The 16,537-nt window shown below is 34.3% G+C and overlaps 1 protein-coding gene across 21 annotated transcripts in view; it reads left to right on the top strand.

Annotated features, from left to right (window-relative positions):
- The window catches only part of ADGRL3 (adhesion G protein-coupled receptor L3), an 827,333-nt gene that overhangs the window by 370,642 nt on the left and 440,154 nt on the right, over positions 1-16,537 (top strand). For all 21 annotated transcript variants that reach the window (XM_032334435.1, XM_032334436.1, XM_032334415.1 and 18 more), the window contains one exon: positions 15,871-16,084. In XM_032334435.1, the coding sequence (XP_032190326.1) occupies positions 15,871-16,084 (214 nt within the window). The remainder of the gene's footprint in view (positions 1-15,870; positions 16,085-16,537) is intronic.

Genomic DNA, 16,537 nt, shown 5'->3' on the forward strand with positions numbered 1-16,537 from the left:
TCTAGGCATTAAAATGATTCATTAAGTATAACTTACATTTTACCTTATAATCCTGAAATAATAATTTGGAGACTTATTAAAATCTACAGAATATATTTGCTCACATAAACTCTTTTAGAAATAGAAAGAGTGGCAAATTTGTATTAGACTACCTCAGTAAAATTTATTATTAATATTAGAAAACATACATTATTTATTAAAGGTTACATCTTTTATATCTACTTTCTCAAGAATATTTATTATATTCTATGCCAATTAAATCAAATATCTGTAAATCTTCTGGCTACAAATGAGCATATTCTTATCATAACATTTATTTAAGTGTTCTTACAAAGTGATGCTTTGAAGTAGGAAAATAAATGCCAATTTATCTCTTCATTCATCCTTTTTTGGTATGACTTGCAGAAAGCCATTTTTAATGTAATCATCATCTCTCCTTCAACTATGTATTGATTCAAGTCAATATCTGTTGGTGATAGTACATTTTCAGCTTCTTTTACTTAGAGTTTGAGCAAGCATAATAATATTCACATCATAGAGATCTCTGAAGGAGAGGTAAAAGGGCAGAATATTCTTTTGAAGACATAATAGCTGAACTGGGGAAGGAAATAGATATCCACATACATCCAGGAAGTACAGAGATTTCTAAAAAAATTTACCTAAGAAGGTCCACACCAAGGCAAATGGTAAACAAAATGGTGAAAAGTAGTGATAAAGAAAAAAATTAAAACAGCAAGAAATATACAAGGGAAACCACATACGGTTATCAGCAGATTTTTTAGGAGAAACTTTGCATGCCATAAGGCAGTGGCATGATATATTCAAAGTTTGCAAGGGAAAAACATCTTCCATCCAAGAATACTCTATCCAGCAAAACTTTCATTCAGGATAGAAGGAGAGAGAAAGAGTTTCTCAAACAAACAAAAAACCAAAAGGAGTTCATAACCCGTAAATAAGCCTTGCAAGAAATATTAAAGGGGACTACCTGAGTGGAAAGGAAAGACCATAAGAGAGAGAGTATGAAAAGTAAAAACAAACAAAAAAAGCACAGAAGGAGTAAAAATAAATATTTCTACAAAAATCAGCCAAGGGATTCATAAAATAAAAGGATGTAAAATATAACACCATATACCTAAAATGTTGCAGGGGAGAGGAGGAAAGAATGGGTTTAAAATTAAGGAATCATCAACTTCACATACATTGCTATATACAAAATTTAATTTAATTTAATAATTTAATTTAATAAAAACCTAATGGTAACCACAAATCAAAAACCAATGATAGATATGCAAAGAATAAAAAGAACGGAATAAAGACATTGCAGACTCAGGTAGCCACTGTGGAAAATACAATCCAGGAATCAAACTATTGGATATTTACCCAGATTATATAAATACACTAATTCAAAGGTATACATTCACCCCTATGTTTATTGAAGCATTATTTACAATAGCCAGACTATGGAAGTAGCCTAAGTGTCCGTCTATAGATGGAATAGATAAAGAAGAAGTGAAATATATATATATATATATATATATATTTTCCATCTGTAGATGGAATGGATAAAAAAGATACATGATACATGATATACATATATAGATATAGATATCTATATATGTATCTTGGTATATGATATATATCACTTCTTGATACATGATACACATAATATATATAATATATATGTGATGGAATATTATTTAGCCATTAATAATTTGTATCAATATGGATAGAGTTAGAGAGTATAATGCTGAGAAAACTAAGACAAAAACAAATACCCTATGATCTCACTCATGTGAAATTAAAAAAAACAAGCAAGGAAAGAGAGAGAGAGAGAGGGAGAAATAAACCAGCAAACAGACTCTTAACTATAGACAAGAAACTGATGGTTACCAGAGGGGAAATGGGTAGAGGGCTGGAGGAAATAGGGGATGGGAATTGAAGAGTACATTTCTCACAATGAACAAACATAAAATAAAGAAAGAAAAGGAAAGAAGAGAAGAATTTGAACAAGGCTTATTGAGATAATTCATTTTCCGTAACAAAGAACATTATGAGATTTTAAATTTATGTTTTAGTAATTTTAAAAATACTCTTGTTAATATCATTTTGGACAATCTCAACTTTCTTGGGTACACCAGAGAGAGACATGTTGCTCAAGATGGTGAAACTGCTGTTTTCTCTCAATGTATCCTTTTTGCCCCCTCCCATCATACAATAACCATTCTCATGGTTACTGGGAGATTATTTAATTATTTGTGATTTGTTTTTAATGTTTATCCCTTGCCCCCATCTTTACTGTAAATTCCATGAGGTCATGAATCAGTATTTTATTGACCATTGAATACCCACAACGTAGACCAATGTCTGGCACTTCAATTTTATTTGTAAATATGTATTTGTTGAAAGAATAAATTAAGTGATGTGGAGAATTGATATGGATCATTGAAGCATGACAAAAGATGTGTTTCTCAACCACTGCATTGAAAATTCCTGTGCATTTCACAATTTATTTGTTTAATTATTTGAGGAAGCATTGGGGTAGATGATTGATTGTAACTTTGATTTTTTTTTTTAAGATTTTATTTATTTATTTGAGAGAGAGAGACAGTGAGAGAGAGCATGAGTGAAGAGAAGGTCAGAGGGAGAAGCAGACTCCCCATGGAGCTGGGAGCCCAATGCGGGACTCAATCCCAGGACTCTGGGATTATGACCTGAGCCAAAGGCAGTCGTCCAACCAACTGAGCCACCCAGGCGTCCCTGTAACTTTGATTTTAACCGACTTCAAGAAACTTGCCTTCTGTCCCTGAAAATGAATTCGATACATACTTTCTATTAATTTTTTTTGGAAGTGGGAAAATGTGTTTTACGAACCTCACTGGTTTATTTTGTGCTTGAGATGGACAAATACACTAGAGTGCTCTATGTGCCCTGTGGCATTTCAGGACAGTTTTCTAACATACACAAAAAATCCTTGGTCTAGATTTTATCACCTATTTTCTGTGATTTTTTTTTTTTTAATGTGGTTTGGAATTCAGTTTATAAGGTTTTAGGATGTTAAGTGTGTGAGCTGCTTTTCTACCTTTCAGTATATTTGTATTTTTTTTTAAGATTTTATTTATTTATTTGAGAGAGAGAGAATGAGAGAGAGAGCATGAGAGGTGAGAGGTCAGCAGGAGAAACAGACTCGCTGGTGAGCAGAGAGCCTGATGGGGGACTCCATCCTGGGACTCCAGGATCATGACCTGAGCTGGAGGGAGTCGCTATTTGTATTGTTTCTTATCGTTGTCATAAAGAAGGTAAAAATCTGTGTATTCAGAATTCTTCTGGAGGCTTCATCTCAAAGCTAAGAGTGGTAGGTGAGAGTTCATTTTTGAACTAATCTGACAGATTTCACTTTGTGTGACTCAGTGGATCTTGTTAGTGTCCAGAATTATCCAATGGGTGCTGCTTTTTGTTTCGCCTAGCATTTATATTTTCATTTAGCTAGCCTTTTTCTCATTCTCATTATTTTTTTCTGCTTTGGATGGAAAATTGTCATCAGTGTTTTACAGGGAAAAAAAATAGCGGGGTATTCTTCCTATCCCACATTTCAAGTATTTGGCAAATATCTGGGCTTTCATAGGTTGAGGGATTTGGTTGGTTGGTACATTTTCTCATTTACGTATATGACTAAATATTTAAAGATCCCCAGTCTTCAAGCTAGGATTTACTGTTAGTATTTAGTGTTAGTCAACTTCTTAATGAAAATGTATTTGATTGAAAACATGGCTAATAAAAGTTTTCACTTGGAATAAAATAAAGTATAAGCATTTCATTTTGTAAGCAGCGTAGTCAATTTACAAATATTCCTAACAAATACATTCCAGTGGAATGAATGTTGAACAGAGAGGGAACTTTGCCTAGAAAATGTAACAATGTGGAGATGATGGATTTGGTCCGGCTCCTTATGGCTTCATGTATTGTTCTACTTGTCAGTGAAATACATCAAAAATACATCAGTCCCGCACTGATTGGGTTAGTATATATGTTAACACTGTTGTACAGCTTGCGGATAAAGGATTTATAAACACTGCTGTATGTTTCTTCAGAGTTGAAGATTACCGAAGAGGTTATTACAAGGTCTCTTCTGCAGAGGATTTGTGCTACTGAGTTAGAAAGAAATGTCTTAGTATTACTCCTCTTTAGGATAAAACAAACAAACAAAAATGATAAGCTACTGAAAGCTCTTTATCCTTTCCAGTGAATATTGTGTGTGGTGCGGTGGGGTGGGGAGGAGGAAGGGGCTGTGGGTGAGGGCTGCTCCTCTATTTCGGAGTGGTGTGTGCTGTGCAGTAGAGCGTTTATTCACTGTTTAACAATTTAGTTCCTTCAAAATTAAATTTTGTTTAGTTTTAATCTGTGGCACCACTGTTTATTCAAAACTTATGTTTATCCTTCACTAAATTTCCCATGTGTTTCTTCTATTAGAATGTGTAGGACTGTAGGGACCGCTGTGCGGCTCAAGTCAGTTAAGTCTCTACCTTTGGCTCAGGTCATAATCCCAGGGTTTTGTGACCAAGACCCACATCTGTCTCCTTGCTCAGAGGGGAGATGCTGTGTTCTCTGCCTGCCTCCCGTGTTTGTGTACTCTCTCTCTCTGACAAATAAGTAAAAATAAAATCCAAAAAAAAAAAAAAAAAAGAGAGAGAGAGAGAGAGAGAAAAGAAAAGTGTCTGTAGGACTATAGGTTTTCTTGCTTTGTAGCATAAGAATAACATAAACTTTAAATTTGTTGATTTGAAATAAAGAACATTACATATTTATACACTGCAATATAAGTAAAATTACTACCTTTGAAAGTTAATGCCACATTTTAAAATGAGTGATTTTCCCTCTTATTGCAGTAGATTTTTACACAAAGAAAATTCTCATATTAATTTTTGTGATACAGTATCAAAGTGTTAGGAAAGAACTTCTTAAAATTGTCAGAATGGTAATAATATTTTATGCTATTTAAAAACAAGACAAAATGACCTTGCCAGGCATAATAAATGGAATATTTAACTTACATTTCATATTCAGGAATTAGACTTAATGTCACAATGGAATGACAATCTCTAAGATTATGTTATTGTGAGTGTGAGAGTCTAATAATACCTTATGCATTTCCCAAGACAAGCTCCCTTTCTTTGTTTTCTCTGTGTGACACACAAGAAGGGTCATTGCATTTCTTACCTACATAACTTTCTTCTTCTTGCCTCCAATTCTTTTTTGGCTCAGCTGCAGTTTCCTGGTGTTCTAGATGGGAATGCTGATATTGCCAAGCTTTTATTGTTTGGGTTTGAAATAAAATGGTACTTTTAAAGCACCAGCACGTGGGAAGCATTCCATAAATGTTAGCAATTATCATAATCATCTCACCCTAAACAGCTTATTACAGTATCTTCCTCATTAATTCTAGGCTCTTTTATCTTTCTTTCTACTATCTAGTATCTTTCACTGTTCAAACAATCTATTGGCTAATGCTTTTTAAGATTAATTTTATTAATGTTATTATGTTATTATATTGTAATCTTATATTTTCCTGTATAATTTGGACTATATTCTGAATCTGATTATAATGATATTTCTGATTGGACTATGGCTTAGTTCTGTCTGCCATCTGCGCCTGATTCTCTTGTGAATATATCTTTTTCCCCCAGCTTTATTGATTTTTAATTGACATACAATATTGTGGAAGTTTAAGGTGTACAGTATGATGATTTGATGCATTTATGCATTATAAAATGATTACTACAATAGGGTTTAACATCTCCATCACCTCATATAATTGCCACTTATTTTTGTGGTAAGAACATTTAAGATCTACTATCTTAGCAACCTTTAAGTATATAATACAGTATTGTTAACTATAATCACTCTTTTGTACACTAGATGCCCAGATCCCCAGAAGTTACTCATCTTATGATTGAATGTTTATATCCTTTGACCACCATCCTGCCATTTTTCACCCCATCTCCTAGCAACCACTATTCTCCTGGTTTCTGAGTTTGGCTCTTTTAGATTCTCCATATAAGTGATATCATACAGTATTTGTCTTTTTTCTTTCCTGTCTCATTTCACTTAGCACAATACACTCAAGATCCACCCATGTTGTCATAAATGGCAGAATTTCCTTCTTTCGCATAACTGAATAATATTTCATTATATATATAATGAAATATATAATATATGAAATATATATAGAATATATATTATATATAATAATGAAATATATAAAATATATGAATATATATTATGTGTGTGTGTGTGTGTGTGTTTGTGTGTATGCCACATCTTCTTCATCCATTTACCCATCAATAAATGTGTAGATAGTTTCCATGTGTTGGTTATTAAGATTAATGCTGCAGTGAACGTGGAAATGCAGATATTTCTTTGGGATCCTCCCTCAGAACTCTAAATGTATCTTTGTTTGCTCAGAATTTTTGCCTGGAATATTTTACCATTTCTTTCTCCCATATTCACATTTTGTTTCATGCTTAATAACCAGCTCAAGTTTGCTACCTTCAAAAAATCTTCTTGAAACACCCAAGCACATGTTTATCATTCCATAATTTTAAAATCTGTACTATATAATTCACTGTGCTTCATAACATTTTAAGCCTTGCATAGTATGCACATTCTCTAACTACAAGCTTCTGAAGTCCCATGGAGACACTTAGGAAAATTCTCAGTACTTTTGCTCTGAATCATCAGCCCATCTGCCCTACCCTGCTCTGGACTTTCACTCTTCTGATCTTGTTGTCACTGTCCTATAACCATTTGTTTTTAGTAAGGATGGATACCATCTCTTGGTTTTGGGGGACTTAGCAAGTCACATTATTAATCAGTGTTCTCCAGATTGTTGCTGAGCTATATTGATGAGGAATATAATTTCTAAAACTATGAATTTTATGTATCAAACATCTATTTTTTGGATACACATATGGATCCATATATAAAGACATATATTTATATATATAGTTATATTTGTATATTAATATAAAGAGATTTTATTATGAGGGATTGACTCATGTAAGTATGGATGCTGAGAAATCCAATGATTTGCTGTTTGCAAGCTGGAGGCATAGAAAAGCCAATGACATAGTTCCTGTCCAAACTCGAAGGCCTGATAATCTGGGGAGGCATTGGTACTAGTCTCAGCCTGAGTTCAGAGGCTTGAGGTCTGCAGAGCCACTGTTGTCAATCTAAGTCCATGTCCAGCTTCTTGAGAACCGGAAGCACCAGTATCAGAGGGCTGCAGAAGGTAGATATACCAGTTCAAGCTCAGAGCTACTTCATACTTCTTCTGCCTCTTTGTTCTCTTTGAGCCCTCAAAAGATTGGATGATACCCACCTAAATTGGTGAAGGTGATCTTCTTTATTAGTGTACTGAATCAAATGCTCTTTTCCAGAAACACCTTCACAGATATACCCAGAAATATTTTACCAGTTACTTGGGCATCCCTCAGCCCAGTCAAGTTGACACATAAAATTGATCATCACATGCATGAATTTTTACCATCTTCTTGATTTTATGTGGTAACATTGAAGCTCCTTCTGCCAGATTTTGAAATCTCATTCTGAATAGAATGACCCCTAGGTCTGAGATAATCTCCAGTGTGGTGGGAAAATTCAAACAACACCCATGGCTTATGTTTAATAACTCCCAGTGGCCACATTGTAGGTGATCAGTATATATTGAAAATTATATTAGCACATCTTCCTTATTTCTTTGCATTTTATGATTGTATTTACTGAATTTTTGTTTATCTTGAAGTTATAAATATTACTCCTAAGAATATGTTGAACAGCCACATTTGAGTTTTTGACATATAGAAAACAAACCAGATAATTGTGAAAAGTGAAAATTGACACAGTTTTAGAAATCTTATCCCTCATGAACATTATTGAAAGATACTGTAGAATATAATTTTATTGAATGTTGAAAAGTTATAACAAGGAGATAGAAATTCATTTATTTAAATACTTGCTACATTTTCTATACATTCTCTGAGTGGACAATTTCCCTTGAAGGGAAATTGTATAGATAACTTCAAAAAGTAAGATAATGTTACCTTTATACTGAAGCTCTGTAAGTCAGAAGTATAGCTCAACATTGTTTTATGATATTCCATTCATTAGTACTTTTTGTCCTCTAATTTCAGAAATTTTAAATTTCATGTTTTTTAGGTTTTTTAAAAAATTTTTTTGGTTTGTTTTATTTTATTTTGCTTTGCTTTTGCCCTCAGAACATAATTGCCTTTGGTTATTCATTTAAGGTATCAGTTTTATCTATCACTGTGTTACACTTTATTCAATATTATAATATTTAAATTATATGTATTTTTCGCTGAAATAGAGATGTTGAAATTTAGTGTATTAGAGGTTTACTGGTAGCAGATGTACTTTTCTTTTTTTTTTTTTTTTTTTAAAGATTTTATTCATTTGACAGACAGAGATCACAAGTAGGCAGAGAGGCAGGCAGAAAGAGAGAGGGGAGGAAGCAGGCTCCCTGCTGAGCAGAGAGCCCGATGCAGGGCTCCATCCCAGGACCCCGGGATCGTGACCTGAGTTGAAGGCAGAGGCTTTAACCCACTGAGCCACCCAGGCACCCTGGCAGATGTACTTATAAATATAAGTAGATGATAGGTTGATATTTCATTAGGTTTTAAATGTTATTTTTCCTGCCAAATATTTGGACTCGATTTTCAGAGCACATTTTTTAAAACTTGGATAAATGTACTGGCATGTAAAATGACAGAAAAAACACATACTTAAGAAAATTTTGTTATAGGCTCTGTTGAAACTCAAAATTGGGAATATATGCTTTTTAGCAGCATTAAAGTAATGAAGTATTTTTTAAAGTCATTAGCAATAAGTAAGAGCTAGCCTACTTCCAGATAGTTTTGTCCCTCTCTGTAATTAAGAAATGCCTTTAAAATCATTGCCTTTGGGGCACCTGGGTAGCTCAGTCATTAGGCATCTACCTTCGGCTCTGGTCATGATCCCAGGGTCCTGGGATGGATCCTTGTGTGGCACCGTCTCTCTCTCTGTCAAATAAATAAACAAAAATTTTAACCAAAAAAAAAAAAAAAGGAAAAAAAGGCTACTGAAAATATTTTTAAAAAATAAAAAGTAAAATCGTTGGCTTTGATTCACAAATAATTTTACTTCTTTCTTATAGGAAACCTGATCTCTTTGCTTTTCATTTTAAAGTTTTCAAAAAAGCCTTTTTTTCTCAAACTCTTATGATTATTTGAATGCAGAAAAAAATGTTTTTAGCATCTATTAGTAATCATTTTCCAGTGCTGAAGACTGTATTTATACATATTTATATATAAATTAAATGATATATAATATAATAAAATTATATATGTGTACGCATATGTGTATATGTATAAAATCTGGTGGCTTAAGTGATATTTGAGCAAAGGGATGGTAATGTTAGACTTTCTGCGTGGGTTATTTATAATATTTTTCTTTTATTGATTTGTAATTCTTTAGTATCTGTGTACAAGTTTCAGGGTCTGCCCTTTCTTTGCACATTTCTCCTGTAGCTTGAAACAGTAAGTATTTATTATCTCCCATGGTTTCTTTTAGGTTAAGAATTTGGGAGTAGTTTAAGTAGTTGATTCTGGCTCAGGATCTCATAATTTTGTGGTTCCTGAGAGGTGAGCTTTCTGGTATTTGGAGCATCAGCCACTAAGGTTCCTTACTTGTCTGTCAGAAGAGGGCTCAGTTCTTTACCTAGATCTCTCCATTGGGCTGGTCCAGTGTTCTCTGGTGGTTGGCTTTGCATAGAATGAGTTTTCAAGAGGGGCACAAGCTCCAATATCTTGTTAATGAACAACACTTGGAAATCACATACACTCATTACTATCACATTAGATCCATTAGAAGTGAGGACCTAAGTAAAGCCCACATTCAAGGGGAAAGCGAAATGGAGGACTTACAAAGAATAGTGAGCATACTTGAAAACTGCTATATGAAGCTCTTTAATAAAACCTATACTCCCTCCCTAGGTTATCTTATCTACTTATCTTATCTACTATCTTATTTATTGCTCTACTTCCCAAATTTATGAAATTTTCTTTTCTGAGTCATTAACCTGTATTCTTCTTACCAGATAACTTCTTGCCAGATTTTTTTATGAAACTATAGCCAGTTGCTTGTGCTTATTTTTCCTGCCCTCCCTTTTACCTTTCATGTTCAGCCAATCACCAAGTCATGCAATATTTTTTTTGTTCCTAAATATAGATCAAAAATGTTCCCTGTCACTGTTCATTTAAAGCAATTATTATGTCCTTACTGCTAAATTTGTCTTCTATTTTACATTCTTTAAAAAAAAATCCTTTAGTAGATTTAATTTTACTTAAATAGACAGGCTTTGGGTTAAAGTTCAAAGGTTAAGGGAATGGAAAATAAACACAAATATAAGCCGTTTTGCTAATATTTTTGTATTCACAACAAATAAACATACAGAGCCGGCTGAAGATTTCAGTCTTTGCTAAATGGAGATTCGGCTACAGGCTTTATTTTTTGAGTGTATTTTTGAATATGTGGAGTAGGTGCACAGGAACACACGTGTGTGCACATCCCTGCTTGAGTCCTCTGTCCTGTAGTTAAGTTTCCTTACCCTCAAAGCAGTGGTAAGTGGTAGTCAGGTTAGTCAGTTTATTCAGTTGACCTCTTCCTTGAAGAGATACCCAGAGCCCCTCTCTGTGTGACTCCGCGGCGCGCTTCTCCAACATTTCTTCAGTGGCCACTGATATTCCGGCTTCTGTATTCATTCTCCGCTCTATAGATGCTCCCTGCACTACTTCATGCCCTCCCCATCGTTTTAGCCTGTATTCTACTCCTGAGTCCAACTGAGAGTTGAAGACTTATTTATTTATTTGAGAGAGAGGGAGAGAATGGGGCGGGGGAGCGAGGGAAAGAGAGCACAGGTACTGTGCTGGAGGGGCAGAGGCAAGGGGAGAGAGAATCTCAAGCAGACTATGCAGAGTGGGAGCCTCACTCAGGGCTCCATGTCACCGTCCTGAGATCGCAACCTGAGCCCAAACCAGGAATCCCAAGCTTAACTGGCTGGGCCCCCCAGATGCCCCAACAGTTGAACATTTTTAAATGTTAAGTGTTTATCCTGACTCCTTAAACTCAACATGTTTAAAATGCAATACATTATACTGTGTTATGCTCTCAACTCACTGAGTGTAGCTGCTCGCCTCTGTGTCTGTGTTTACTGTTATTCTTATTGATATCCTTTGTTTTAAAATCAGTATCCTAACCACCACTCCCTTCTTTGAAAACTCCCTTCCAGTGCCCTAGGGTTATCCTAGCAAGCCTCTGAGCCCTGTCCTTGGGGTCCACAAAGAATCATGTGGCTTGTGTTTGGTAACCAGCGTTTAGCCCCTGCCCCCACCTCACATCCCTAGACTGGGATCTTTGTTGTTATCATTCACAATTCACCAAGGACTTTAGGCATTTTGAGTCCAATGTCTCCCAGCAGCTTAATAGTAGAGCATAGAGTCCCAAGAAAGTCCAGAAGCCAACTGGCTGAGGCCTCAGAAAAGAAAACATGAAAGTGATTTGTGCTGACACAAGTGAGCGAGAACAGTGTTATTTAATCCCTAGTCAGGAACACTTTTCGTTAGGTGTGTGCTTGCCGTGGAACTGGGCATTTGTTGAGGTTCTGCCTGTCCGTAGTAGTGAAGCTTCTTTTCATCCAAGCCTCCTTGGTCCCATGGACAGTGGATAGTTCCCTAGTACGGCATCCTACCTGGTTATCAGATTTTACATCTGAAGGTTTTCCCAATTTATTCAGCTAATACCCATTACACATCTAATGTTAATACTCTGTTCCTTGTTACAGCAGATTAACTCATGGTATAAAAGTGAGTTCAAGAGCCCCTGGGTGGCTCAGTGTGTTAAAGCCTCTGCCTTCAGCTCAGGTTATGATCCCAGGATCCTGGGATCCAGCCCCACGTCAGGCTCTCTGCTTGGCACGGAGCCTGCTTCCTCCTCTCTCTTTGCCTGCCTCTCTGCCTGTTTGTGATCTCTGTCTGTCAAATGAATAAATAAAATCTTAAAAAAAAAAAAAGTGAGTTCAAGAATATGCCTTCTTTGCCCCCAATTATTTCCCCCAAGGCAATATTACCTGAGTGCAGCATGTAATAGACAATTCTATGGACTATCCTGCATTTGTATTGTTAACATTTCCCATGTCTTGGTTTTTTTCTCTACTAATCAAAATCTCTCCATTGTTAGCACGATAACTGAATGGTTAAAACAAAACAAAACAAAACAAAAACTTTTAACTTAAGCATATTTTTTCCATTGGACTTTGGTCGCTGATTAAAGCATTTAGCAATATAATTAAAAGTAATTTAAATAGCTAATTAGATAATGTTATAGTTTCCAGTAATACATTCCTTTAAACAAAACATCCATCATTTAGGAGTGCAATTTATCACTGGGTTACTGATACAAATGCAATTATATGTTAAATGGAAGAAAGTATCCACAAATCAACTTAGGCTCTCTGTAAAAATTGCCAAATACATAACTTTTGTGTAATTCTTACAGGGTCAAAAGAGATACATGGAAAATTTTGGCCTCCACATTTTAGTTGGCTTTGTAACTGTCTAGTGTCTGGTTCTAAATCATATTTTTGACAGTTAAGAACCAGAATAAAGCTTTCCCTATGTATAGGTTTTGACAAAACTTGACTGATGTATTTAATTAAGCAAATTGTCCACTTAGTCAAACAAATGCTGTAAGTGTATGATTTGCTTATTTGTTTTGTTTTCTTCTTAAATTAACTCATTTTTTAACTTAATTTAACTTTATAGCCAGATCAATTCAATGTTTGGAAGCACTTTCAATGTTATTTTTAAAATAGTTATACCAAAATTAAGAAACAAATTGCCTTTTAGCAAATGTTAAAAAATGTCCTGAAAAATTCTGATTTTGAAAACCGTTTATTAAAACTGAAAATAAAACCAAATCAAGAAAAACAACCTCTATAATTCCATACCTAAATCATGAAACTGGATCCCCAAATTGGAATACTTTTATTATTCAGTGATTCCATTACTTAAAATTCATGTTTAAACAACCAACTAATTTCAGAATGATAGATAAATAAGGATATTTTATTTTATTTTAAGAAAAATATAAATGTATATTCCAGAAATTCAGTGTCTCTTTATTGTGGGAATACCCTGTCAAAATGTTGACTCAAGAACAAACTAAAAATAATGTTACAATCAACCTCTAATTATGTTAACTTTCTGATGAATGATATGGATGCGTTAGATTCTTCTGTGTGTCTGTGTGTATGTGAGAGAGAGAGAGAGAGCAAACAAGATGTTGAATAACAAACCAAATACATTTATTTTTTGAAAAGTTATCTATTTTTTGAGAGAGAAAGTGAGCTAGAGTGCATGAGCAGGGGCAGAGGGAGAGGGAGAAGCAGACTCCCTACGGAGCAGGTACTCATGGTGGGGCTCGATTCCAGGACTCACATGTAGTGAGCTGAGCCCAAGGTGATGCTTAACCAACTGAGGCACCCCGATGCCCCCCAAATCAATATTTATGTTAAGTTTCAAGTGACAATATTTATAGCAACAAAATTTCTTTCTCTACCTCCTCTGTAGTTTCACTTCATTGTTTCTCCTCCCTTCTTTTATTTTCAAATTTTATGCTTTGTAAAAAGTCACAAGAAAAGTTGCATATATTTATTTAAATTCATATTTTATATATGTACACATTAGTGAGCTAAATATTAATACATATTTATAGCTTTCATGTGTGTATCTCTATAATTATTCCTATTATGTGGAAATCAACTTAGTAGATGATTGGTAAACATAATTTAGAATTTCAGTTTTATGCTTTTAAAAGAAAACTTGAGTTTTTACAATTAAACATTTGACTTTCTTCCTAGCAATTATGTTCACAGTCTTGGAGTGGGAAACAAAATTGACATGAAATGATGGGTAATTCCCTGTGTAAAAATGAGATATATATGTATGTTCAGCAAACATCTAAAATCAACAAACTAAAAGAACGTATTTGCCACAAATATAAAGTGCCAATTTCTAAAAAGATTTTCTTGTTAAACAAAGAACTTTTACAGTAGTGAACCATGTGTAAATGTAAGCAAGCAATTCATAAATAAAAGGAATGTGAAAGGTTGATGAACATGAAAATATATTCCATTGTTCAAATAGAATACTAAAAAATTTGTAAGAAGGATATTGTATCACTGTTTGCCTACTACATTAGCAAAATTTAAGGGAATTGGTAATATGTCATTTTGAAATGAAAGGTGCTATTGGTAGAACTATACCTGTTTATTAAGTTTTTTAGATATCTAGTTGTTGATTTTTGCCAAGCTTGAAATATATTTTCCCTTTTGTCCATCAGTTTCATTTATAAAAATATACTATAGGGGCGCCTGGGTGGCTCAGTTTGTTGGACGACTGCCTTTGGCTCAGGTCATGATCCTGGAGTTCCGGGATCGAGTCCCACATCAGGCTCCCAGCTCCATGGGGAGTCAGCTTCTCCCTCTGACCTTCTCCGCTCATGCTCTCTCTCACTGTCTCTCTCTCAAATAAATAAATAAAATCTTAAAAAAAAATATATATATATACTGTAAAATATATTTGGCTTTCTAAAATATTTTAGCTATGGTACACAAATATTTTTATACTTCCTTACAGTACTATGACAAAAACACATGGACATTCCCAAATGCTCATCAATGTAAGATATATTATATAAGGTTTAGAGGTATATAAAAGGCAGCCATTAAAAATGAGGACTACAAAAAAAAAATGAGGACTACAATACAGAAATGAAAAGACATGTTCATTAAAGGAATAAATAAAATAAATCAAGGTATCAAACAACATGTATAGTGTACTACTACCTGAATGAACTATAAAGAAGAGCAGGAGGAAACATATAATGTCTTCATTGTTCTTCATTTTTCTATAGAAAATTCTAATAGGAAGGTCACCACAATGTTAACTGGTTATCTCTTGACAGTGGGGGAGACTGTGTGGAGAGGGCTGAAGGAAAATTTAATTTTTCTCCATATAAATCTCTATTTTCCTAAAGAACACTTATTATCAATGTATTTACATTTTAAGGTATACTGATTATGTTAATTAATACTGAAAAATGAAACCATGTTTTAAAATGAAAATAGAATTCTTAAGATTATATAAATTCAACAAAAATGCGATTTTGTTGGATGACTCAGTGGTTAAACATCTACCTTTGGCTCTTGTCAGGATCCCAGTGTCCTGGGATGGAACCCTGCCCGGGGCTCCCTGCTCAGTTGGGGAGGCTGTGTCTCCCTATCCCTCTGGTGTTTCCCTGCTTGTGCTTTCTCTCTGTCTCCCTCTTTCTCTGTCAAATAAATAAATAAAATCTGTTTTAAAAATGCAATTTTTGGTAATAGTTTCCATAAAACAAAACGAAACAAGGCACACACAGTACCCTGGGGTTTTCCTGAGACTCTCTACGCACTTGATAATATTTCTACAGAGACTTTACCGCATATACCATCCAAAGTTTTAGAAAATCTGAGTGTTCTTTTTCTTTCATTTATAAGAAAACTGTGTTAGGTAAGGTTTTATGAAATAGCTATTACTCTGAGATTTTTAAAAATCTTGTAAATTGACTAAAGTGAAAAATATTCTATTTTAATTAAAATGGTTAATTGCAACTGGTTTGTTTTTTTGGTATTAGTTTATCCCAAACACTGGAAAAGCAAACACATGTGCTTTTCCTTCGTATGTAATAAAGATGACTTAACATTTCTTCCTTTTCCTTCTGTAGCTTTCAGCCGTGCCCCAATTCCGATGGCTGTGGTCCGCAGAGAGCTGTCCTGTGAGAGCTACCCCATAGAGCTCCGCTGTCCAGGAACAGATGTCATCATGATAGAAAGTGCCAACTATGGAAGGACTGATGACAAAATTTGTGACTCTGACCCTGCTCAGATGGAGAACATACGATGCTATCTGCCAGATGCCTATAAGATTATGTCTCAAAGGTATGATATTTATAATAGTCTTTTTTTGTGTGTGCATTTAGTATAAATTCTTAAAGATGAGTCTGTGTGACATACTGAGCATAGGTAAGAACACAAATAGCATTATATATTTTAGAATTTTTCAATTTAACTGGTTTCCCATATCACTAAAAGGCTAGCATTAGAGATTGCAAATGGCATTCGAAAGTTATTAAAATTTATTAGATTATTATTAAGTTTGATCATGTACTCTGACTTCTCTAGAACTGGGCTCAATAGCTAAAAAACTGAATTTATTTTTCACAGTTTCCAAAATAGACTTTTGTAATTCTCTCCAGAAATTATAGAAAAATTATTTTACTGCTAATAAATATTTTCTGTCAGTGTATGAAAAAATAAAAGTTAATAGATAATTTTTATAACCACTAATCAAAGTGTAATGAAAGACTATTGATTAATGATTATTTGGCCTTG

Source organism: Mustela erminea, chromosome 2, assembly GCF_009829155.1.
Source record: "Mustela erminea isolate mMusErm1 chromosome 2, mMusErm1.Pri, whole genome shotgun sequence".
NCBI lineage: Eukaryota > Metazoa > Chordata > Mammalia > Carnivora > Mustelidae > Mustela > Mustela erminea.